General features: G+C 27.7%; 2 protein-coding genes across 2 annotated transcripts in view; one reads left to right on the top strand and one right to left on the bottom strand.

The window, feature by feature from the left end:
• LOC122513113 (G protein-coupled receptor kinase 5) overlaps window positions 1-27917 on the bottom strand; it is a 668663-nt gene that overhangs the window by 384281 nt on the left and 256465 nt on the right. The gene's annotated exons all lie outside the window — the stretch shown is intronic.
• LOC122513116 (synaptic vesicular amine transporter) overlaps window positions 8760-27917 on the top strand; it is an 81235-nt gene continuing 62077 nt past the window's right edge. Inside the window, exon 1 of the mRNA XM_043629376.1 lies at window positions 8760-9014. Within this exon, the coding sequence (XP_043485311.1) occupies window positions 8921-9014 (94 nt within the window). The 5' untranslated portion in view covers window positions 8760-8920. The remainder of the gene's footprint in view (window positions 9015-27917) is intronic.

Here is a 27917-nt window from a genome sequence, read left to right as displayed (position 1 = left end):
ATGCCTAAAAATGATATTAGGAATCTCAAATTTTATGACATATGGAACATATGTTCTAAACTATCAACTTACTTGAATAAATTCAAATTTAATATATTATTTGAATAAAGAATATTAAAAATTTTAGTCGTATATTTATATAATTCTTATTTTTGTAATAACTCGATGTAATAAGAATTCATAATTTATCACAATTTAGAGTGAGAATTATTCACAAAATATTTATATTGTTTTCCCTGTATGAACTATACATTGACAAGTATAAAAAAGTAGTTGGATATTTTTAAAACACAATACGAATTTTATATTTTTATTTCATTTTTTTGTTTTAACGGCGTTGGAAGGTCTGTAAAATTTGTAGGTTACAATTATCGCCCGACAAAATACGACACTGACTGATTTAAATGACGTGAAATAGGTAAATAAACATTTTTCAACCACTTTTTCTCTAAACACAGACACTTTTTACAAAATAGGCCAACATACAACGAGTAGGAATCTTCTTAATTACCTAAATTCAAAAGATGGTTTAAATTCATGCAGAAACGCTGTTGTCAAGCGGTTGTAAAATGTAAAATTGGAAAGTGATGTAATGCTAAGAATATAACAGCTGGACCATTGTGCTCTCTGCATGCTTCTGCCCTCTTCTGGCGACTGGCAGTAATCCGCTTCTTGTTGTCTGTCATTACATTACTTTCCAATCATTTCCAATTTTACATTTTACAACCGCTTGACAACCGCGTTTCTGCATGAATTTAAACCATCTTTTGAATTTAGGTAATTAAGAAGATTCCTACTCGTTGTATGTTGGCCTATTTTGTAAAAAGTGTCTGTGTTTAGAGAAAAAGTGGTTGAAAAATGTTTATTTACCTATTTCACGTCATTTAAATCAGTCAGTGTCGTATTTTGTCGGGCGATAATTGTAACCTACAAATTTTACAGACCTTCCTTCACAGACCTTCGCTTTTATTTGGATATTTGAAAATAAAATTAATACTTAATTAATTAAAATGGTTTAAAACTTTTTTGTCACTGATTAACTTAAAACACAATGTACCTAATTCATATAAAAAAAGTTGTGAAATTAACAAATCTCTAAATCAGAGATGTGAATTTATGGCGTTTTCTGGTATAAAGTTTGACAGAATCAAACACAACTTATCACAGTAATTGTGACTATATTGTTTAATTTATATACACTTATATTTCATTGGACTTCAAATTAATATTATTTCAAGTTTAGAGATTAATTTTTTTCCGTGCAAAATGATATGACATAAGATTCCTTTGTTTTTTTCAATGTGTTTAATATATATTTTAGCCTGGCCATTTTTGTAAAATTATTTAATGTCAATGAGTGCCAAGCTGAAAAAGTTTCCTTTTTATCTAAAAAAACAAATACAAAAATAATAAAGTGAATGTGTGAATAATTAATGGACCCAAAAACTGATTGAATGTGAAAAAAGAGATTTTATTGAATTTTTGCAGTAATTTTTAATGGTTCTTCTCTGTATATATAGGGGAGCTAGGGGTTGGTTGTACCACTTTTCAGAATATTGAATATATCATTAAATGTTTGAAGTATTTTTTGTCCATTCTTGGTTTTATCCTTTAATTAACTATCTATGCATTTAATCTGACCAAAGAAAATGTTTAAAAGTACACTGTTTTCTCATAACAAGCGTTTTTTTAAAAAAGCAACTGGTACAACCTGCCCCGCGTTTGGGGCAGGTTGTACCAATAATAAAATCTCAAATAAGGAACACATATTTGAAGTTTTATTTTCGTGGGATAAGTATAAAAATATGTTTTTATTACATATATTTTTTCATTTTAACTTGTATTATCACTTTTATTAACTTGTTGTCGTATTTAATAATAAAATCACAAATATAGAACACGTTTGCAGTCTTTTTTCATAAGATAAGTAGAAAAATATGTTTCTATCACATATATTTTTTCATTTGCACTTGTATTAATACTTTTACTGGTTTTTTGTGTATTTTATAAGTTATTAATTTATATCATAAAATAAATGTATTACGAAATTAACTTACTAAATTAATTAACATAGTTATTAAAAATTTACCAAATTAAAAATATCAAATCAGTCTTAATCGGAGTTACAATTAACACAAATAAAAGAGTAAACATCTCCCTTTACACATTTAACATGTGCCCACATTTTACATTCAGTGCACTCCACCCAATCTCCTTTTTTTGAAGTCTTATAGGCTTCCTCACAAACTAAACAATAACATTCTTGTTCTTCGGTGTCCGAATTAGAAGTGAATTGATTTTTCTTAGTCTTACCTCTTTTTCATTAATCAATTTTTTTTACCTCTTGCCTTGCTCGTCCCTTTTTTCGTTGTCTTCTTCGTCTCTTTTCTTTTTTCTCTCTCTTCTTTCTTTCTCTTGTTTTCAATTTTTATTTCTTCTTCTCTTGCTAAAACATTTAATTCTTGAGAGTCAGTTAAGACTGTTGATTTTCTTGTACGACGTTTACGAGTTGTTTGTTTCCGAGGTGAAGCTTTAGGGTAAGGTCGGACTTTTGACGGTGAACATTGTGCCTGGTTTTGCAAGTTCGATGAAGTCGGATCAGGGACAGGAACAGGATCAGGAGTAGTTTCTACTACAATTTCTTGCACAATTTCCATTTCATTCAAATTTTGCGCAGGGTTGAACTCGACAATTTCTACATTTTCCAAATCAAAACTCGCATCGAAAACATTCTGCGTAGAATTTGAGGGTTTTTTTTGCATTGATAGGATTTGGACGGTCAGTGACAAACGACGATGCAAAAGCACTAATCAGAAAAATTTGATCATTAAAAGGCCACAAACCGGATGCTTTAAAACCATTCATGATATTCGATGAGTTTAAAGCTTGTGGCAATGACTCCTTAACCAGTGCTGGAAGTTCATAGATCGTCATAGTCTTTCCAGGATGATTAATCATCCAATTTCCCTGCGCTCTGTTCATTTAATTTTTAAATGGTCCGCAGACTACTACATCTAGAGGCTGTAGCTTATGAGAACAATGTGGTGGAAAGGACATCATAATTACGTTGTTTTTTTGGCCTTTTCAACGACTTGAAGGTTAACATGTGAGTTGTGATTGTCGAGCAGCAAAAGAACGGGTTCTGTGGCAGAAGGTTTGACGTTTGCAATAAAATGATCCAAAAACATGACGAATTCTGTTTCAGACGTCCATCCCGAAGAATTTCCAGCTCCAATCGAATCTTCTGGACCACCACGGAGAAATAATTCGGTGTATCTTAGTCTAGGAAATACAAACATCGGTGGAATGAAGTTTCCAGCAGCACTTATGACACATGCGAGGGTCACGAGAGTTCCTCTTTCACCAGAAGTAATAGCACCTACTTGTTTCTTACCACGAGGAGCCACTATTTTTTTAGTTTTTTGCACAGTCGTGATTCCCGTTTCGTCAACGTTCCAAATTCGGAAAGGAGTAAATTTGTATTTTTCCATCAATTGTCGATACTTGTGGAAAAAATCTTGAACATTAGTTTTATTAAAAGACGTTGCTCGACTCAAAGACGTTGCTTCTGGTGTTCTTAGGGATAATTCAGGATTTCTTTGCATAAAATGTTGAAACCAATCCGGTCCAGCCATGTGATTATTGTTCCAACTCGAAGGAATAGTTTTCAATTCGAGCATTACAGCATATTCGTGCGCTAGCTTCCTAACCTCCATAAGGAACTAGTCCAAAATATATATCTGAGCACTTGATTAAATAGGAAACCAACTTCTTTTCTTGTTCTTGAGTAAAAATCAATTTGTTTTTCACATAGCCAAGTATCGGCGTATCCTCTTTTTCCTTCTTCTTCATATATCTCAATAATAAAACATGGCACAAATCGAATAATTTACTTGCTTTTCGTACGCTCATTTTATTTTGTGTAACTTGAATAAAAGCCATTTCATAAACATGTTGACTTTTTGATCCTCTGTCAGTTTTTCTTTGATAATTTCTCATTCTAAAACATAAAAAACTTTATTAGATAAATGAATAATTACAGCGAATTAGTTTAACAAATATAAGTTATAATTACTTAGGCTGGTACAACCAACCCCGAAAAAGTGGTACAACTTGCCTCAAGGAACAAATTTTTTAATCAATTGAAATTTCTAATAATATATTTTATTTCAAATAAAATATGATATAGAATAATGAAGATGGATATATTTAGAAACTTTATGCTCGATACAATGAAAAACTAATCAAATTTTCCATTAAAAAATCAAAGTTTACGAAAAGTATTTTTCCTTGATTACCTGTCAAAATTGACGCATCCACGGATAGTTTTTTACTGCGACGCCTGGTGGACAATTGGTTGTACTTCTCAGTTTGAAATGATCTAAAGATAAAGTAAAGTCGAATACTTGAGGTCAAAAAGTTACATACACAGAAAAAACTGACTGGTATTTCTTACCCCTGGTACAACCAACCCCTATTAATTTTATAAAATTTTGAATATCTCGGAATATTGTTTGTGGATTCTTATGAAATTTACACATTTTTCAGGTAAAAATTTGTAATTTAAAATAAAAATAAAGTTAATAAAAAAAATTAATTTTTAAATAAAAAATTTTAGGTATATCTCCGGCTGCTACTCTTGATAAAATTGATTTTTAATCGATTTTCTTCAAATTTTGAGAAAATGTTTCTTTGTAAATATTTAAATATTTCAAAACTCTTTGCCATGTCAAAAAACGAGATATTGTGGTTGGCATTTTTTATTTTTAACATAATCGCATGTAAAAGTTAAAGTTTGAACTTGAATATCTCAAAATTTAGCATCGCAAAAGGGTTTTGAAATTTTTACCACATTTAAAGGGCACCCGAAGAGATATTTTCTCAAAATTTAAAGAAATTCTATGAAAAAACAATTTTTTCAAGAGTAGCAGCCGGAGGATTCGAATTTTTTTTAGCATCGACAAAGATTTTCTATGGTAAAATGCACCGAAAATTTCTGTAGAGTCTTAAAAATTTCCAAAATTGATGAAGAAATTGTCGTTTATCATCAATTTTTAAAAAATTTAGGAACCGTTTGTACCACAGGCCGACAGTATTTACTAAACAAGAATCAAACAATATTTTTCCGAAGGTTTTCAAAGTGATAATTCCGAATTCAGCGTCATAATAGACCCTGCACGTCAGGTTTTCTATGTATTTTAACTTAAAAGTGCAAAAGACCAGTTTTTTAACATCCAAAGATAATTGTTTTGACAAAAGTTCAATATTGCATCTAAAGACGCTACTTTTCTTCTTTAAAATACATTTTGAAAATTTAAAATATTTTCATTTTTCTCTGAGTAATCGTTTATTCTATTTATTGAGTTTGGCAAATTCTTTGAAAACTGAGTAAAAACAGACAAAACTTCGATAATGAAGAAGAATATTACTACAAACCAGAATATAAATTTCAAATACTTCTGCGTATTTTCGGTACAACTAAATGCGAATACGATGTCAGATTTACCAAATCGTCTGCCATATACGATCCGCTATTTTGAATTTTGGAAATCTGACATAGAATTCGTATCCAGTTATACCGAAAATCTGCAGAACCATTTGAAGTTTAGATGTTTGTAGTTAAATTCTTCTATATTATCGAAGTTTTGTCTATTTCTACTCAATTTTTGTAAAATTTGCCCAACTCACTAACAAATGAAGATTTTTTAAATATCCGAAATGAAAAAAATCGAAAAACTGAGTTTATTCAAAATTTCATGTACCGATTTTTTCTTTTTTGTCTTAAAATTATTGTATGGCTTTACCGAAACGATACTAAAAAAATTGGATGGGCAAGAACTTTTGGCTTTTTATTCGAAGCTCACCTTGTTGCTGCGGCTAGTCTTTTTTTACAAAAACTTCAATATCACCGGAACCAGATGAGTCTTCATCAATTTTGTTTTATTAAATTAAAGATGAATTCATAAGGATTCCAAATATGTTATTAACATTTTTCTTAGAGAGGAGTAAATAATAAAAAAAAAAAATTTTAATTTTTTTATTTACATTATTTTTATTTTAAAGTACACATTTTTACCTGAAAAATGTGTAAACTTTATAAAAATCCATAAACAATAGTCCGAGAAATTGAAAACTTTATGAAATTAACCCTAGAAGGAGTAACTGGGGTGTCTGGACACCCCAAGCAAAATTCAAAGTATTCCCATGGCTTAACCAATAATTTTTTTACGCTCAAAACTTGTTGATAATTTAGTTTGAACCTCTATCTTTGAGCTCTATATGAAGAGCTCAAACTCCTGTTAAAATACGTCTGGGGTGTCTGGACACCCCAGTTACTCCCTAACGTTAGTAAGATTGTCAAGATAAGTAAATTCAAATTTAAAAAAAAAATCGTTTTTAATCAGTTAAAATCATCTGATAAAGTGTAAATTGATAGGTTATGCATGAAAAAGTTGAATTTTATAAAAAAGAAACATTTTTATACAAAAATTCTATTTTTATGAAAAATAGACATTCTGTATTTGTAACAACTTATGAAATTTGAGTTAAGATTTTTTAAAAATTTATGTGCTCTTTCTACAGTCAGAAATTAAATTCTAATACAGAAAAATGTAGTATATGACAGTCAAATTTAAATTAGAAATTATATATTGTTAATAATATTTTAACATATATTAGAGGTATTAAGAATTGTTAATTAAAACTTCGATTAAATATTAATTTACAGAATCATTTCATAAGTTATTAATTTTAATGTTAATATATTCAGATATATTAAGTTTGTAAAATTTTAAATTTATAACACCATTTTTAGTAAATATTAATTGGTTAAAAGTCCATTTTATAGTTCATTTTTATGATTTTCACTATTCGTCAATTGTCTTTAATTTCTTTCACTTCAGATGTTCAAATAATTATGTTTTTTGGAAGTAATACAAAAACTAATTTTTTCCCCTAAAAGTGTATCTATTTAACTTTAAAAACCTAAAATAGTTTTTTAATTAGTCAAATTTTTAAGAAACTACAACGTTTTTTGTGAAAAAAGTAAATTTTGCAATTTTTTGGTGTTTTCTTGGGTTTTTATAGTTTTTTTCAAAATTTTTTTAATTTATTAAAATATGAATAATATTATTGTATTCCTTACTAAAAAACCAATCAATTCATTATAATGAATTTTTTTTACGTCAAATATAAACCTTATAAAACAAGTTTAAAGCGTGGGGTGTCGGGACACCCCAGTTACTCCTTAGAGGGTGAGTAAATTAACGTACTCCTTCTAGGGTTAATATTAAAATTCAAAATGTCAATAAAATCTCTTTTTCTATAATATTATTAAGTTTTTGGGTCTATTAATTATTTATAGATCAACTTAAGTATTTTCGTATTTGTTTCTTTAGGTAAAAAGGAAACTTTTTCTGCCCGGCGCTCAATGATATCACCAGATTAAAAAATATCTTAACAAATCGCGGCCAGGCTAATGTACAGAAAAAAATTGCAAAAGTAGACGGTGTTTAGCAAAATTAGTAAATTGACATCCCTCTACCACCTTCAAATTTTTGACAACACTGCAAAAATAGGTGTCTTTTTTGATATCTTAAAATAAGATGTAAGATGGAAAAATGGTATCTTACATCTTAAAATAAGATGTTTTCTAAAGCATCTTACTGATATTTAAGATGCTTTATACGTTTTAGCAGTGATGAAGATATTTCTTCCATTTTAGAAAAGTAAGATACTTTGGTAAGTTCTTTAAAGTATCTTAAATTAAGTTGTTTCTGTTGCAATAAGATGATTATCGATAATAGTTACTTGAGAATCGTAAGATGCGCCATAAGTGTAAGTTACTAAAAACTAAGATACATAAAGTGTTTTCCATAAGAGCCCATAGTTAACCTCAAAACTTTTTGCCCTAAAAATACCATAGAAAATGTGTACGAAGATACTTTTAACATCTTAAATTAAGATGTTTCAAGTAACTAAAAAGTGTCTACCAAAACATCTTAGAAATGACTACCAAAACATCTAAAATTAAGATACTTCTTTTTGCAGTGAAGGTCAAAAATATATTTTGGGTTACATTTCTACTTGATAGAACAATAAATTCCCCGAGTTTCAATTTTTTTCAAGAAGTTAAAATTTTAACTTAGGACATTTCACGTAAAATGCCTCAAAAAAAAAAAAAAAAAAAATATATATATATATATATATATATAAATCGTGTTAAACGCATCGTAATTTCCCAATCAGAACGCAGGTGCGTTATTCCCAGAGGAGATAGGAAACGTAATAGCACTTTCAAAAACCCAAGAACTACCCGAAGGGGCCAACATTGTATTTACTACAATTTTTTACTCCACCAAATAAAACAGTTTAAATAATAATTTAAATAGAACAAAATTTACAAAAAAATATTTTCCTTCAATTATGTTTTCTCTTTTCTTTTTTTCTGTTATTATTAATTGAAATAAATCGTAACCACAAATTGTGTAAAATTGATAAAAGAAATTAAAAGAAAAAAAATTACAGAGGGTAAGTATTAGTTCCACGTCATATGTTCATCTCATGAATGAGAAAAGTCTGTTGGCTAGCGATAAGCAGGCGCGATCGTAATAAATCGAAATGTGCAGGGATTCGTAAAACGAGTCGATCTATGAGTATTACGCATGCTCAAGACTTTAGAGAAAAAAAAACAAAAAAAAACATATAAAAGTACCTTGCAATTCTGTACGCATTTCAGTGAGAATGTGAAATCTGCGTGAAGTGTTACCTAATAAACAATATATTTTTTTATTTTAAAAAAATAAAAAAAATTCTAATATTTTGTGTACGAAGAAAAGAATTCGTATTTACACTTAAAAAACGGTGTTTCCCAAAAAATAATCGGTGATGACTTAATATTGGTGAATTATTTTAACAAAATATGTCGACCGAGGGTGAAAACCAATCGAGAATTTTCATTGTCACTATTGTTTATCTTAGTCTATTTTTAGATAACGTACTACTTACAGTTGTTGGTAAGCTTCAATTAGAGATGAATTTTTAAAAAATATTATTAGAAAATGAAAACAAATTCTCGAAATTCGAAACAAAATTTTTGTTTCACATTTTTTTCATTTATCCTTAAACTTGAAACAATTAAATAATTGATATTAATTAATTTAAAATTTATAAATTTAAATAATAAAAAAATAACAAAACAGTAAATTAAATCAAATGAATCAGCGGAAGAAAAATTAAACTCACCTCCAAAGCCTTGTGTTTTTAATAAATAATTAATTTCTTTGAGATATATTAGCATAATAAAATGGAATTATTATAAAACTTGAATTAGATGTGTCTTTTTAGAAAACAAAACGTCAAACAACATTTTTTAACAAAACTAGATAATTTATTTAAAAAAATGGTATTATTTTGATTGGTTAATTATAATTTTTTATATTATTTCAAAATTGTAATACTATTTTGAAATAAGGAAAAAAATTTGCATAATTTTTCTTTCTCGTTGCAAAACTTGGCGCGGAAAAGCAAGAAAAATGAATAAATTCAATAAAATTACTAATTTTTTTAAAATAAATAAACATTTTTTTAACATTATAAAAACATAAAAAATAGTATAAAACAGTGCAAGATACACGAGTGCTCATTGTGAGTTTATTTTTCAAAAATTCTAAATAATTAATTCTTATTAATTATGAATTCATACTTAAAAAACTAATATTGAGATTACGCCAAAAAATTGTGATAAAGAATCAGAAATTATGGAAAAAATACTAAAAATTTTGTAAAAGAAAATGTGATTGACAAATTAAAATTATGAAACATTTTTTCCATTATTTTATAAAACCCTTTTAAACTTCTCAGGGTCAGTTTTGCCAGTTTCACTAATACCGAATAAAAGATAATCAACGATTAAATCCTTAACAGACAAATCATGAGCGGTTAATCAATGATTAACTTTTAATTAGAGTTAGTGGAATATTGACACTTAGTTTTATTTTCAATTAAAAATTATGATTGACGAATCAAATTTATAAAAAATATTTTACTTTATATTTAAAAAACTTGGAATTTTGTTAAAAAATTGTGATTGAGAAATATAAATGTTCAAAAATTTTTTTTTAAAGAAAAACAGGATTTTATATAAAAATTGTGATTATGAAGTAGAACATTATGCAAATTTTTTTGCAAAAGAAACTAATAACTTGGAGAAAAATGTCATTTGACTAATTAAAACTGGACACTTTTTTCATTATTTTATAAAAATCTTTTAAAATTCTAAATTTTATTTTTTAAAAATACTTTAGATTTTATTTTAAAAATATGATAAAGAAATAGAAATTATGCTAATTTTTTGTATTTATTTTAAAAAAAACTTAGTTTTGTTAAAAAAAATTGTCATTGAGAAATATAAATGGTCCGAATTTATTCTTTTTAAAAAAAAAAGAAGAAAAATAGAATTTGGCTTGAAAATTGTGATTATGAAATGCATAGAAATTATAGGGGAGATTGGAGAATTGTGGGCCACCACAATTATTTAATAATATTTATAATTTTGATCACCCAATTTTTTTTTATTTTCTTTTGTTCTTTTGTCCAAAATATTTTTTAATTATTGTGTGGCATTGGTACTTTGACTCCAAAAAGAAATTTTGCATCAAATTAAAATGAATAAATAATACAAAACTTTTTGTAAAATGAAGCATTTGGAGAATTGTGGGACACTTTTTTAGGGAAGTATTTATTGCTTGTTTTTGGCGATTTAATTGCACAATGCAGGTACATATAACACGGTGGGTTTTTAACCATTTTAACCTAAAGATGCTCTTACTGTAAATATCTTTCCATATATTGAATCTAAAGTCAAACTATAAGAATTCAAAATTGTCTACTTATCCAATATGGAGTATCTACTATGACACTAAAGTTTTGCAAAAATTCAACAAATTCACTTGAAATTCGTTACTTGGAGGTTTTTGGGGTCAGTAATTACGAACTTAATGTAAAATTTAAAAAATTTAAAATAGCTCGTTTCTTGGGGGTAACAACTGATTCTCCATATTTTGAATTTCTGAAATCTAACATAAAATTCGTAATTAGTAACCTTAAAAAGCCTTGTGTTCAAGTTTCAAGTGAATCCCATAAATTGTTATAAAATTTGAATGCCAAATAAGATCTGCCATTTTGAATTCTTACAGTTTGTCTTTAGATTCGTAATCAGCTGCTAGTAATCTTAAAGGAACCATTTACTATTTTTTGAAATTAATATTCGAGTGTAACTGTGAAATCGATGAATATTTTTTATTTGACATGGTCAACTTTGACCCCCTATATTCCCTAAACGGGGCATATAGACACCTTATAAATTTTAAGGGATTATTGAGTCATTATAAGTGACCATTTAGCATAGAAAAAGTTTAAACATTCTACAAAATAATCTTATTTATAAAAATTAATTTTAGTATCAATTTGCATTACGATTCTGCACATGCTTTAAATAAATATAAAAAAAATTAATTATTTAACCTAAAAAATCGATTTTCTTAAAAACGGCTCGATGAAAGATTTTTTTTTGCGAAACACTTTGAAAAGTGTACAGATTCAATATATGAAAAGACATTTACAGTGGGAGCACCTTTAGGTTAAAACAGTTTGAAACCCACCGTGATTATTAAAATTTATGCTATAAAGCTGTTCACTTAAAAATTTGTAAATAATAGAGCCTATTTTACTTGTCCAAATTGTGATTCCGATTAATTTCATTTTCTTACTTTTACTTTATTTTCTTTCTAAAAAAAACTAATTGAGAAATTCCATGGTAAGTGATCATAGAAATTTCTTTCTACCAAGGGATTTCAATGAAAATATGGTTAATTGTTCCCTTGAATGTTACTAAAAAAGTAGTGAAGATTTTTTGAAAAAATGTTCACAAACATAGTAGATATGGGGCATTCTCCGTCAGATTTTCACTCAAAATTTTTTTTTGGATTAAAACAATTTTTCTCGAATTCTATATATGAAAACTTTCTGAGAAAAAAATAAAAATGTAGAATGCTATGGATCACAGTTTTTACTTTATATTGTGCGAATATGGCTCAATTCCGAGAGCTTGCGGCAAATTCTCGTAATTGAGATTACTTCATAACGTTTGTGAATTCTTGTCATTATTTTGGGGTTACCTGCAAGATATTGTTTCACAGTTTCTTTTCTCCTTTTTGAATTGTAATACGTTTGATTGTCGTTGAATAATTTTACTCTTTTATTAGTGTTTTCTGATTCGTTTTCCTTGTATTGTAAGTACTTGGTTTTAGTTTTACATTTATATTATTAATTTAGTTTTAAGTTATTAATTCATAATATGGCTATATTTTTACATAGAAATATATAAATACAATTTTGACTTAGAAAATTAAATATTTATAAAGTAGTGTATAAAAATGTATAAAAAATATAATTTTATAAAACAATGTAATGTGCTAACGAACGCAAAAACGTTAGCACTTGATTGTTTCTCCTTTGCTCTTCATAAGTGGCAACTATCCCCTGCAGTCTTTTCGACCGTTGAAACAAATACGCGATTTATTAATTTCGTTCCCAAATTTAATGGTACTTCTTCAATATTTATAGTTTATTTATAAAAAATTTACTAAAAAATATATGAATATAAAAAAAGTTTAAAACAAACTGAAATGTATAAAAAATCAATTTAGAAATTGGGTCAAATTTTCTCAAAAAAATCAAAGTTGGTCATGGGTCTTTCAATTTCTGTGAAACTTGGTATAAAGGTAGTGTTTTATGACAGAAGATTTTAGGAAAAAAGATTTTTAAAAATTTTCAAAATTATAGATTTTACCGGGCATTAAACATTAAAGCACAGTTTTTTTGAAAAACGAATAACTTTTATCCATTTAGTTAGATTTTGTTTATATTTTAGGTAATAATAGTTGATTATCTAACAATTTAATGTGCAATATTAAAGAAAAAAAAATCTAAAATTTGCCCGGAAAAAAAATCAAGAAAAAATTTTGATTTCATTTTTTCGGGCATAAGCACCCCTTTGATTTTTTTGTAACTATAATATTTGGATTCGTTTTCTTCTTCAGAATTTTTTGAAAAAAAAAATCCCTGGAGACTTTAAAACTAACCGAAATATCGAATTTTTTTTCTCGAGGTGCACATATATCGATCTGGCGTAAACACGCCTGATATGTGCACCAAACGTTCTTAAGCGTAAATTTTCGCATTCTAATATTTTTTTGTTAATTTTTAGTAAAAAAGGAAGGTTTGAAAATCTAGTTTTGCAATTATAAATTTGTTTTTAAACAATTTTATTACTTGGTGGTTTTAAGTACTCATTCATAGTTCTAAATACTGTGAAAATATTAGACCGATCTAACAACTTGCAATTTTGACATTGGTACACTTGAGAAAGTTTGCCCCTTATATATTACATACACATTTTGAGATTCAAAATTGTTTAAAAACAAATTTATAATTGCAAAACTTGATTTCTAAACCTTCCTTTTTTACTAAAAATTAACAGAAAAATATTAGAATGCGAAAATTCACGCTTAAGAACGTTTGGTGCACATCTCAGATAGTTTTAGAAGTTTCATAGCTGAACACTTTGGGACTCAACACAAGTTACCCCATTCATCAGCTTAAACAAGACTGTTTATATAGTCTAAGAGGGAATAAGAGTATAAAAAATTGGAATAAGAAATTGCTTTCTCATGTAATTGTTAAAAGAACGCGGCAGTGTACAAAACACAAGTCAATAATAGAAGCGAATATTTAGTGATGCATAACAAGACATAGTTTTCTTGATTCTCATATATTCTCGATTGTTATTGACGTTATCTTGCGAATTTAATATTGAATGTTCATTTGTTTTTTAACAAAATATATTGATTCATCTATCTATCAATAAATTAAAGAATATTGATTTTAGTTTGTTTTCAAATTGTCACTTTAAAAAAGGTTAAAAAAATGTTGAAAATTAATTTTGAAGATAAAAAATAATTTAATTTATCGAAATGGAGGAATTAAGCAAAAAAAGATCACTGGATTCAACGTCAGAGAGGTAAAAACCTAACGAAATTAAAACTTTTTTCTGACTTTACAAAAAACCAAGGTTATAATTGTAATTATGTTAATTTTTCAAAAATAGAGGTGAAAAAACGAAAAGGTTAAAATCAAATTTTGAAATAAAATCGCTGGACCAAAAGAATAAAGAGGGAAAATGCACAATTTGCAGCGAACAGCAAATCGAAAAAATTATTCCGATGAAAAACTGCAACACGTCAGGGCTTATTCGACATTTAGAAAAATATCATAGTGATATTTACAAAGATATTTATGGATGCACCATATCAGACTCTTCTAAAAAGAAGGTTATTCTTATAAACTTTTTTGAAAATTAACTAATTATTCTAAAAACATTATATTTTTCCAAAATCTGGAAATTAAACCTTAATTTTTTTCTCTTCATTTTTTCTAAAATTGTCTTTTACTAATTATTTTTCAATATTTTATTTTTAATAATTTTTATATTTATAATATTTTTTAGAGTATTTCAAAATTTGTAATTTAAAAAAAGTTTAATTCAAAATTATTTATTATTTTCATTATTATTACTATTAACATAAATTAAAAAAAATAAAAATTAGAAAATTTTCTATTATAGAATAAAAAACATTTTTTATGTATAATTTAATTGCTTAAAATAGTAGGGGAAAGGCTTGAAAAAGTTGCCCCAATTAAGCTTTTTTGCTCATAATTCATTAACCCAAAAAATTTTTGATTATTAAAGGCTTCAGTAAGGCTGGTACCTTGGAAAAGAAAAAAATTTTTTTTTGCAAAATGGCGACGTTTTAAAAAAGCTTGTTTGTTGGCACTGTTTTTTGAAATTTATTAAAAATAGTAAAAAAAAATATTTTTCAAAATCCAAGATTCCAAGCATAAAATAGTAAAAACGCCTAAAATTGAGGACTCTAGACCTTTTTAGATCAAATTTTAAAAATGATATAAAATCAACGTTTCGTAATTTAGGCTTGTAGGTTACCCACCTTGAAAAATTTATAATAATATGAAAAAACTCAAATAAATTTATAAAAATTTATTAAATTTCACTTAAAATTAATGTTTCTAAACATAATAATTTGAAGTATAAATAATAAATTCAATTTAAATTTTTTAAACAATTCATTAATAAATAAAAATTTTTTTTCAATTGAAAATTAAACGAAAAACAAGATATATGGAAAGAATTGGATTCTCATTTCGGACCTGCAAGCCGTAAAGAAAAGTCAGCGTGTAATTTTAAACTCTATTTTTGAAAAGATGAAAAAAATATTAATTCTTTATATTTAAAAAATTTATTTTTGATTATCAAAATTTAATAAAAAAGCAACTTAGAAAAATTTTTAACTTAAATTATCTATAAAAATATTTAATTTGTTAGCGTATGAAAAAGTCACAATTTTAATTATTCAATTTTTCCACAAGTTAATTTTAGAATTTATTTAACAAGAACATTTTTGTTGTGTCTTTTTGCTCCAAAAGATCATAAACAGTAATAACTAATAAGTTGAAAACAATATCAGTCGCGTTTTTATTATAGCACTCCTGCAATAAAAAATAACGCAAGTAAAAAAATCTGCAAGCCTTTCCCCTAATAGTATTTTATAATAAAAATTTTTTACATTAAAAATTTATTTTTGGAATTTAATAGATTTTTGAAGTTATTGAATTTTTATCTATTTTAAAAATAAAAAATCTATTTTAAAAATATTTTATTTTTTTTATCTATTTATTGATAAAATTTTGTTTAATGTTAATTTATCATGAAATTTCAAAGATATTTTATTTGAATTTAAAAGAATTTTGTATATAATATATATTTTGAATATAACTTTTTTATAATATAGGTGTGCTTCCATCAAGAAACGTTCGATAAGTTGTTGGTCACGTGGTGTGCTAAGAAGTGTCTTCCTTTTAATTTCTTCGATGACTGTGATGAGTCTAGAGATGTGTTCCGCTACCTTAGTACTGAAGTCGAATTACCAAAGCGCAATAAATTAAAATCATTATTCCAAACTCAATTCGAAAAAACGCAGGAAATAGTTCTGGAAATATTGCAAAACAATTCTTCTAAAATTTCGTATACAATTGATGGCTGGACCTCAATTAGAGGAACATCATATTATGGCCTTACTGCACACTTTATTGACGAAAATTGGGTTCCGAGATCTTTGGTTATCGACTTTGTGCCATCTAACGGAAAACATACAGGAAACGACATTGCTAATTTATTTCTGGGTGTTCTGAAAGAAAAAGGATTAATAAGTAAGCTTCAGGGAATAACTGTCGATAATGCCGCAGCCAACACATTATTTATTCAGAAATTAGCAAATCTTTTACGTGACTCTTTGGATTCCGAATTTGAAGCAAATGATTTACATTTTCGTTGTTTGGCACATATAATTCACCTAGCTGCGCAAGATTTTTTACGCCAACTTCAAATCGAAGACGAACATGTTGAATCTGAAGCGTATGAAGAATACGATGATAGTGATTTGCTTGAAAATCGTGAGAGTTCTGAAGAGCAGGAAGAGGAAGAAGAAATAGTTTCTGACTCGAAAGTCATGGTCCGCTTGCGAAATCTTTTCAAAAAATTAAAGTATTCTGAACAACTACGTGAAAAATTAAAATCAGCCTGTGATGTGATGGGAGTAAAATATTTGTCACCAATTTTAGACGTGTCGACGAGATGGAATTCTTCTTGCGATATGGTTGATGTAGCCCTTCGGATGAGAGCAGCTTTGGAGTTTTTATGTGCAACTGATTCGAAATTGAGATCATTTAACCTAAGAGCAACTGAATGGGATCTTTTGAGTTCAATTAAAAAGTATTTAATATCCTTTAAGGCGCTATCTACAAGTCTCTGTGGCGAAAAGTATATAACCTTGCCACTTGTCGTAATAGGTTTTAATTTGTTATTGGACAAATTAGAAAAATCAGTAACCAGTATCAACGAAAATCGAAGAAAAACTTTGACTGATATTTGTCTAGGAAATGCTCTTCAATCTGCACTAAATAAGCTTTTAAAACACTATCGAAAATTTAACTGGATATATAGTTTAATTCTAATTATTGATCCAAGGCATAAGTATGAAACTTTTAACATGACAGACTGGGGTCGCGAGATGGCATCAGAGTCATTAAAAAAATTTGAACGAATTTTCAAAAAAATGTACTCACCATCAGATTTAGAACAACAATCTTTTGAATCTAATGAAGATTCTCAACCAGATGATGACAATAGCGATGAGTTCAATATATTTTCACTTTTTAAGCAAGAAGCAAATTCTGAAACCGGATGGCGAGAAGAAATTTCGAGGTATTTAAAAGAACCAAGAGCTGATAAGAGTACTGATATCGCACAATGGTGGAATCAAAATAAAAATGTGTACCCAAATCTCAATCGCATGGCTAGAGACTTTTTTAGTATTCAAGCAACTTCGGTACCAGCAGAACGGCTCTTTTCAAAAGCTGGACTCATAATAAGAAAACATCGCAACCGCTTGAATCATGAGTCTGCTAAGATCTGCATTTGCCTTAATTCTTGGATATCTTGCAGTTTATGTTCTATAATAAAAGAAAAATTTGATGACGCTAAAATGTAATTCGATGAGTTATATAACATCGATGCACTCGCTATATATTTTATTTATTCGTATACTGTTGTTTATTTGAAACTTGTTTTTATAATGTTCACTTGAAACTAATTGTTAATCGTTGATTGATCGGACTTAAATTTCCATACTAAAAAATTTTTAATTAAAAAGATATTTCTAGAAAAATTAAATTATTTTTTTCAAGCCGATGAATATAGGGTGTCTGCTATTAAATCCTGTAAATTGTACAAATCAAAAGTATCCTAACAAATTAGAAAATATCAAAGAATTTTTTGGTTACTTACATTGGCTTTAATTTTAAGTATTTTAATTTAATGAATATTTAATTTATATTTAGTATATAAATTTTATAAAAATTCTGAATTGTTTACTCCATAAATACAAAATTAAAGTATAATTTTTGTAAACAAAAATGTGTTAAAAATAAAATTTAATTTTTATTATTAAATTTTTGCCATAAATTTATTTATAAATATAATGCATCTTTAATATAGAGAAAGAGAAAAAGATACGTTTTTACTTTTTACGCTGTAAAATCGGAATTAATTTTTTTTTTCGAATTTCCAATTGACATTGACAGGATTCATAATTCTTGTCGTCCATTTTTCTGTATTCTATGACTATTAGAGTTTTACGAAAGCACTCCTAATGGTTTTTTCGTATCCCTTAAAAAAGGGGGGGGGGAAAGACATTTTGAGATTTGTACTAAATATTTTGTTATAATTTTTTGTGATTTTATATTTTTATTTTATTTATATGACAAATTGTAATTTTAAAAAGTTTTCAGCATGTAAAATTGTATTTTGTGTTAAGTTTACCTGTTTTTGATTCACAGTCATCGAAATGAGCAATTCACAAATAAAAATTCCAATAAAAACTATATAATTATTTAAACAATATCCAAACTAGAATGAAAAAATGCGTGTTACTTAATTAAACTTATTTCATTACTAATTTACAAATTTAATTACTAATTAACTTAATATAAATCCAAAATGGTTTTTTTCACAATGTCTTTTCACCCCACTCCAACCTATAAATTCTACGAAACAAAATAAATTTAGCCTTTAAAACCATAATCAAGAATTATGTTGAATTTTTCTTGATTATTGATTTTATTGACTAATCTATCAAGAAAAAGTTGACTTCTATCTCTTGAAGTGCAATACAAATTATTGAACTTGTTTAATTCTTGATTTTCTCGCTTGAATGCATCACTACGAATATTAAACAACTAGTACTCAGTCCAGTTCTTTCGAAAAATGAACGCCGTGCACATAAAGTAGATACCTACTCGAAAACCACAAGTTATTCTCTCTCTCTCTCTCTCTCTCTCTCTCTCTCTCTCTCTCTCTTACACTAATGGTCGTTCACTTATCTTATCGTTTCACTTACTCTTACTACTCTCAACTATTATGCAGTGCAGTTAAGTTAATTAAATTATTAAATATTGCTGTGAGAATAATTAATTACACATTTCATTCGAGGTCAAGTCACTATTTTGTACACGGAAAAAAATAATCAAATTTACCATGAGGAGTGTCAAACTTGAAAAAGGTTAGGAAAAAATTAATGTTTTTTATTTATTTATTATTAAATTCTAATAACCGTATCAAATTGAAACTAGTTGACAATATTATTTATTCAATATTATGAATATTGTTGACATCCATACTTTCATTAATTGCAAAGTAAAATCCACGCATGATCTAATTTATTTCATTGGTAAAGGATGTTTTTAAATAGGAAATTTCCCCCATCGATTGCGTAGCCGAGAGGCTTAATGTAAAAGCGTGCGATTTATAATTATGCGTATATTTAGTTGTATGGTTAGGTAGGTGTTCAATCCCGTATGATTGTAAGATTTTCCGATGCATTTAGTTGTTAATTGTAAGTATGATGATGTGGGAAGAATAAAACTTGTGAATTAATGAATATGAATATATAAAGAGTGCATTTAACATATTTTTCTTTTTTTTAATGATTGGTTACTGTTTTTTTTATATAAAATTGACAAAGTGAATAAAAGGAAACTCGTTTCGCGTCGCGTCGGCCATTTATTTTGACAGGTTCCGCGCCTGCGTTCCCTTATTGTGAAAGTTTTGAAGTAGAGGACTGAGTCCACACGGAAAAAAATTAATCTCTAAACTTGAAATAATATTAATTTGAAGTCCAATGAAATATAAGTGTATCTAAATTAAACATTATAGTCACAATTACTGTGATAAGTTGTGTTTGATTCTGTCAAACTTTATACCAGAAAACGCCATAAATTCACATCTCTGATTTAGAGATTTGTTAATTTCACAACTTTTTTTATATGAATTAGGTACATTGTGTTTTAAGTTAATCAGTGACAAAAAAGATTTAAACCATTTTAATTAATTAAGTATTAATTTTATTTTCAAATAAAAGGTGAAGGAAGGTCTGTAAAATTTGTAGGTTACAATTATCGCCCGACAAAATACGACACTGACTGATTTAAATGACGTGAAATAGGTAAATAAACATTTTTCAACCACTTTTTCTCTAAACACAGACACTTTTTACAAAATAGGCCAACATACAATGGGTAAGAATCTTCTTAATTACCTAAATTCAAAAGATGGTTTAAATTCATGCAGAAAGGCGGTTGTCAAGCGGTTGTAAAATGTAAAATTGGAAATGATTGGAAAGTAATGTAATGACAGACAACAAGAAGCGGATTACTGCCAGTCGCCAGAAGAGGGCAGAAGCATGCAGAGAGCACAATGGTCCAGCTGTTATATTCTTAGCATTACATCACTTTCCAATTTTACATTTTACAACCGCGTTTCTGCATGAATTTAAACCATCTTTTGAATTTAGGTAATTAAGAAGATTCCTACTCGTTGTATGTTGGCCTATTTTGTAAAAAGTGTCTGTGTTTAGAGAAAAAGTGGTTGAAAAATGTTTATTTACCTATTTCACGTCATTTAAATCAGTCAGTGTCGTATTTTGTCGGGCGATAATTGTAACCTACAAATTTTACAGACCTTCCAACGCCGTTAAAACAAAAAAATGAAATAAAAATATAAAATTCGTATTGTGTTTTAAAAATATCCAACTACTTTTTATACTTGTCAATGTATAGTTCATACAGGGAAAACAATATAAATATTTTGTGAATAATTCTCACTCTAAATTGTGATAAATTATAAATTCTTATTACATCGAGTTATTACAAAAATAAGAATTATATAAATATACGACTAAAATTTTTAATATTGTTTATTCAAATAATATATTAGATTTGAATTTATTCAAGTAAGTTGATAGTTTAGAACATATGTTCCATATGTCATAAAATTTGAGATTCCTAATATCATTTTTAGGCATAAGAAATACGTGTTCTTCACAATACTAATATTCGGATTAGATATAATACCAAATTTCAGTTTTAGTGATCTGCTTACATCTTACGTCCGATTCCAGTGATAGTTTATGCCTAAATCTCAGATTTAATCTCTAATTTAGAGATTAATTTTTTTCCGTGCAGTTTCTCTACTATGCACACTGCAGCGCGCCTTATAATCTTCGCCTGTGTTTCAATGCTCTTTACAGTGATATTTGGAACTAAGGCCCTCTATACACTATACGCAATACCCTAAGATGCTTGATGGAAATGAATTAATGTACTTTTACTGTACACCGAAAAAATTCTCGATGGTATTATTAACTATGACTCTACAGTTAATCTTAATCTAGTAAAATAATAAGGATTCCTAATCATTATGGTTGGGATCGCTAGGTTGATTCAACAAATTCAAGCCTGGCAAAAACAACCCTGCAAATCCTTGTCAAATTGACTAGGATTTTAGTAATTTTGCCTATTTCCATAATGCGCACGCGTCTGCTTCTGTTCTGACAGTGTTTACCTCTATATCTTTCGCGTCATTTATCGTGATTTCGTAAAACGATTTTTTATCATTACTCGCGTCTATTTTTTGTACATAAAATGGAGTTCTTACATACATCAAAATTGCTGGTTTCTCGGAACCTCTGGAAATATAGATGGTCCATGTTTTAGAAAGTAAACTATTTAATTATATTAGTCAATTCTTTCAGACTTTTTTGGTTAGGTTTCAATATAAATCGTCGAAATTTTTACGCACGTGGTGACAACATTTTTACTATTTTAATCGCGCAGTGTGTTTGACAATTTACCTTTGCAATAATTTGTGTATTTAAATTTTATTTTCATTTGAATGTCATAAATAATTAAAAATAAATAGTTTTTGACAAGTGTATAAAATTGTGTACTCGAAATGTATAAAACATCATCTGATTAAGTATTGTATTTTGACTCGAAAATCTAGTGTCTATTAAAAAATTAAAATACCAAGTCGTGTTTAGTGTAGTGGTTATCGTTCCGGGTTTCAAAGTGCGTATTCGTTAGGTTCAGGTGTTCGCGTCCCCCCTGCGTCAAATATTTATTTCATAAGTTTAAATTAATTCTAAGGTATATAAATACAAAGTCAAATATAAATATGTTCAAATACAATAATTAATTTTTTTCTTTTTTCTTTAAATTAGTTTTTCTCTTTTATTTGATAATAAGAATTTGATTAGCAATTTCAAATAATTATGATACACAGTGTGAATCTAATATTATTCTCCTAGTCAATTTGACTATTTTTTCCTGATTACATCGACTAATTTTCCTGGTCACTTTAACTATGCTTGAATCTTATTACTTTGACCAGGATTCTATAGTTGGCTCCTCTCGTAACTAGGAAACCTAGTCAATTCCTGGTATACGGGTCCTAGGCATTTTTTTCGGTGTTCCTGTGTCCTGTTTTTTCAATATTGACTCCCAGTTTTTCAAACTCCATTTTTCTCCGTGTGTTTACGCGAGATCGATATCTGTGCACCTCGAGACAAAAAATTCGATATTTCGGTTAGTTTTAAAGTCTCCAGGGATTTTTTTTTGCAAAAAATTCTGGAGAAGATAACGAATCCAAATATTATAGTTATAAAAAAATCGAAGGGGTGCTTATGCCCGAAGAAATGAAATCAAAATTTTTTGTTGATTTTTTTTCCGGGCAAATTTTAGATTTTTTTTCTTTAATATTGCACTTTAAATTGTTAGATAATCAACTATTATTACCTAAAATATGAACAAAATCTAACTAAATGGATAAAAGTTGTTCGTTTTTCAAAAAAATGTGCTTTAATGTTTAATGCCCGGTAAAATCCACAATTTTGAAAATTTTTTATAATCTTTTTTTCCTAAAATCTTCTGTCATAAAACACTACCTTTATACCAAGTTTCAAAAAAATGGAAAGTCTCATGACCAACTTTGATTTTTTTGAGAAAATTTGACCCAATTTTAAATTTTTATGGAAAAATAATATTTGGGAGTTTAGTAATTCGGGAAATTAGACATTCGGGACAGGGGTTTTCGGGAAATTTGTTTCGGGAAAATGACCGGTAATCGATGAAAATGTTTTTATTTATTTCAATTTTTATAATGTTTTATGAGATTACCGGTCAAACATTCCCAGGCGCGAAAGACCAATGCTGACGATAGATTAAAGGTTGATTGAGTCTTGAACGCTCAGTGTGGGTAACTCACAGTAGAAGCAGTCTTTACATCACTGTCAATCAATATTAGTTCAATATTGGTTCAACATTGGACCCAATGCTCGTCCCATGCTCGATTCAAGACTCGGTCAATCTTTATGAGTGAAGCTCGAACATCTAATCTTGATTCAAGCTTGAATCAATCTTTACTCAATATTCAGTTTATCTTTATTTATTACCGTGTTCACTTAATTAAATAATATTATAATAATTATAATTATAATAATTGTTTCAAATAATAATTATAATAATTAACATTAAGTTATCAATTGATAAATAAATATATTATTAATTGTAACATTCATATTTAAAGAAAGTTAAATGGAAAATTTTTTTTTATAAATGTTTTCAAAATTATTATAGATAATTAATAAATAATAATTAAAATGTGCAATAAATATTCCTGACACTGCATCATATTTAATCATTTTATTAATTATGTTAACTTTTAATATTAATTTAATTAATTATTATTTATTTATTTATTAATCATTATAATTTTAATAATTATTATTCAATTAATAAATATTATTATAATTAATAATAATTATAATATTTAACATTATAATTCATTATTATTCCAAATTATATTTATTTACATAATATATTATTAATATATCTAATAATAAATGTTAATAATTTTGTTACTGAATAATAAAAAATATCAATTATTTATCGATGTTTATTAAATTATCCATTAAATATTTTTAATTGTAAAATGTTTTAAAAGTTGAATTTTGTAATGATTACAATTTTATTATGAATTATTTATTATTCATTTTTAATAATTAAAATAATTCAGGATTAGTATGTGTAAAATTTTTAGTCATAGTTTTCACTTTGCCCTTATAAGTAACAAAGTATACGGCACTGGCATTAATATATTACATTAGCCCGAGGTCTCATCGAGACTCAGTGGCCGTGCGGATTAAGTGGTTGCGTCTAGGACTTCCGGAATGCGTTTGGGGCGGGGGGACGTGAGTTCGATCCCACATGCGAGCGGATTTTTTCATTATAAGCGGTTACATAAAATAATAAAATTACTATTTAATCTGTATAATTAATAAGTGTTGTGAATAAAAACTTGTGAACTTGTTTGTAAATAATATTAAAAGGCTGTCAAAAATGAAGTTAAAAAATGTACAAATTATCACAAATTGTGTTTTTTTTTTGCTAAAATTATTTTTCAATATTATTATGTTAAATGACATTTATTGTTAGTCATATAATATTTATATGAAAATAATATAATTATTATAATAATAACTTATTGTCATTAAATATGTAAATACATATATATTAATAACAATACTGTTTATTATTAATAATAATAATTAATATATTCACGTTATATTGAATGAACGCGTGAGAAGCGTGTAAATTTGGGAACAGTGGAAGCAGTCTTGTTCAGTCCTGCTTTCGGTTTCCGCAGCATTGATTGAAGATTGAACGCCAGTCTTCAACAAAGACTGAGCGTCAGGTTTACATCGATGTTACTATTCCGGACTCAAGTAGCCTTGCTTTCGCTGTCCCACCAATCTTCAACCAATACTGACCAAGTCTCAATCAAGCTTCGTAAAGTCTGAACTCACTGTCAGCTCGCGCCTGGGTTTTCATCTCCAAAACCTTTTCATGAAAAATTCAAATATTTCCTTAGTTTTTATAGTAATTACGCATAATTATAAATCGCACGCTTTTACATTAAGCCTCTCGGCTACGCAATCGATGGGGGAAATTTCCTATTTAAGAAACATCCCTTACCAATGAAATAAATTAGATCAAGCGTGGATTTTACTTTGTAATTAATGAAAGTATGGATGTCAACAATATTCATAATATTTATTTATTTATTTCTTTTAAGAAAATCAAGTTCCTAGGGCTTAAAGCCCTTCGAGGAACAAATTCATATATTATATATAAATAATTTTATTTCAGTAGATAACAATAAGTATATTATATTTTAATTGGTATTTAATATAGCTGCGAAAAAAGTTGTAAAATTGGATATTGGAAAACATTTGACAAAGATAACAAATCTTTTAAAAAGTATATAAAAAATAACAAAACTTTACCAATATCTTACATCAAACAAATTGTTGTTACATTTAAATAAGAAATCAAAAAATAGTTTTTTAAATATGAATTGACTCGAAGCATCTCCAATGTTAGTTGGTAACTTATTCCAAAGTCTCACACATCTAATTATAAAAGTTTTCTGCATCTTAGCGTTGCGATGGAAGGGTATTTTTAATACAGATTTTCTTTCTCGGAGGTTACTGCTAATTGATTCTTTATCATTCTTGAATTCAAGGAAATCATAAAGATACCCAGGAATTTTATTATTAATAACAGAGTAAAGTAAATTACCCATAAAATACTGTCTTCTGGTTGCAACATTTAATAAACCGGCTTTAATCCTATAATTCGAAATATGTTCACTTTTTGGTAAGTTATAAACAAAACGTATGCAAGCATTCAAAGATCTCTCCAGTTTAGAATTTAGTTCATCAGTAATATCATCATAAACTGGACAACAATAATCCAAAAATGGGAGGATAAGTGTCTTGACAAGTAGAAGACGAGTTTCAGTTGGGAAAGAGTCCTTGCTTCTATTAAGTTGTTGTAATACCATGTACGTATTACGAGTGATGCTGCCCACGTGGTCCTTCCATGATAAAGTACAATTTAATATTAATCCCAAGTCCTTCACTGTTTCTTTAAAGATAATTGGGTTATCTCTTACCATAAGGGGGGAGAACGTCACAGTTGCAGGGCTTCTTGATAATATTGAATAAATAATATTGTCAACTAGTTTCAATTTAATACGGTTATTAGAATTTAATAATAAATAAAAAAAAACATTAATTTTTTCTTAACCTTTTTCAAGTTTGACACTCCTCATGGTAAATTTGATTATTCTTTTTTTTTCGTGTACAAAATAGTGAATTGACCTTGAATGAAATGTATAATTAATTATTCTCACAGCAATATTTATTAATTTAATTAACTTAACTGCACTGCATAATAGTTGAGAGTAGTAAGAATAAGTGAAACGGTAAGATAAGTGAACGACCATTAGTGTGAGAGAGAGAGAATAACTTGTTGTTTTCGAGTAGGTACCCAATGGGAAATTTACAACTGGCGTAGTACTGCGCCAGCACTGGCGGCAAGGCTGAGAGCCAGCACTGGCATGGCACTGGGATGATAACGCCGTCTGGCGCTGCCGAAGTACTGTCTGTCAGTGCTGCCAGACAGCGCTGGCGCAGCACTGGACCAGTGCTGGCTGAGAATATTGCCGCAATAAATGCCGTATTGTTATTAATTAGTCGTAAATTCATAATTATAGAGAATTTAACAACAAAATGGTAAATAATATTAATAAATAGTTATTATTCATAAAATATTTCTCTTCTTAAAGAAATTGTATTAAAGATGGAGACTAACAATGGATATAGTAAATGAAGTAGAAAAAAATTGTTTATAACATTTAAAAATTAAATAATAAACAATTACAGTAAGTGTGCATTAGATTTTCATATTTTAGTATCTAACGAATGGAATCTAGAAATATCGCAAACCTATGAAAATAAACAAAATTGCTGACGAGGGGAATCGAACCTACGACCTACGGACTAACAGACTAACGCTCTAACCACTATGCTAACGACACATGTGTACAGTAAAGTATTAACATCTCAGTATCATTCAGACATACAATTATTGAGTCAAAGATGAGAAAAAAATAGGGATACGTTAGAAATAATAAATTGAAATAAAATAAATTAAACTAAATTTTTAATAATTAAATTAAATTACTTTACTTATTGCATTTAACATTTTACGTAATTCTTAAATTACATGGTAATTTTTTAATAATTTTTTATTCATAGTATGAAGTATAATAGTATTTTAATAGGAACCAAATTATTATTGAGATTAAAGTTTAAATTTTGTTTATAATTTTAATTTGTTTAAATAATTTATTATTTACAAAATTAGACAATTGTGTTAAATTGTTATTATTAAATTTAATCAGAATAAAAAATGAACAACTGAAAAGTAAAATATTAATTTTTTTCAATAAATTTATATTTATAAACATTGATAAACTTTTTTTATATTTTTTTTCAAGTTTATGTCAAAAAAGCAATGTTGGCAAAAAGAGCGTCGTGAACAATTTTTCTATACTCAGCCAGCACTTGCCGCCGTGGCTTGTCCAAGCTCTGGCGAAACAAAAATTCTGTACTGCGCCAGCACTAATTGTCGAGGCTCGGCTAGACTACGCCGAACAATCGTCTGAGTACTAAGCCAGTGGTGAACATCGGCACTACACTGGCATTTCCCATTGGGTATCTACTTTATGTGCACGGCGTTCATTTTTCGAAAGAACTGGACTGAGTACTAGTTGTTCAATATTCGCTTCTATTATTGACTTGTGTTTTGTACACTGCCGCGTTCTTTTATCAATTACATGAGAAAGTAATTTCTCATTCCAATTTTTTATACTCTTATTCCCTCTTAGACTATATAAACAGTCTTGTTTAAGCTGATGAATGGGATAACTTGTGTTGAGTCCCAAACCGTTCAGCTATGAAACTTCTAATACTATAGTGTGT

This window comes from Leptopilina heterotoma, unplaced genomic scaffold, assembly GCF_015476425.1.
Source record: "Leptopilina heterotoma isolate Lh14 unplaced genomic scaffold, ASM1547642v1 Lhet_134, whole genome shotgun sequence".
In the NCBI taxonomy this organism is placed as follows: domain Eukaryota; kingdom Metazoa; phylum Arthropoda; class Insecta; order Hymenoptera; family Figitidae; genus Leptopilina; species Leptopilina heterotoma.
This window is presented reverse-complemented; position numbering and strand designations above follow the sequence as displayed.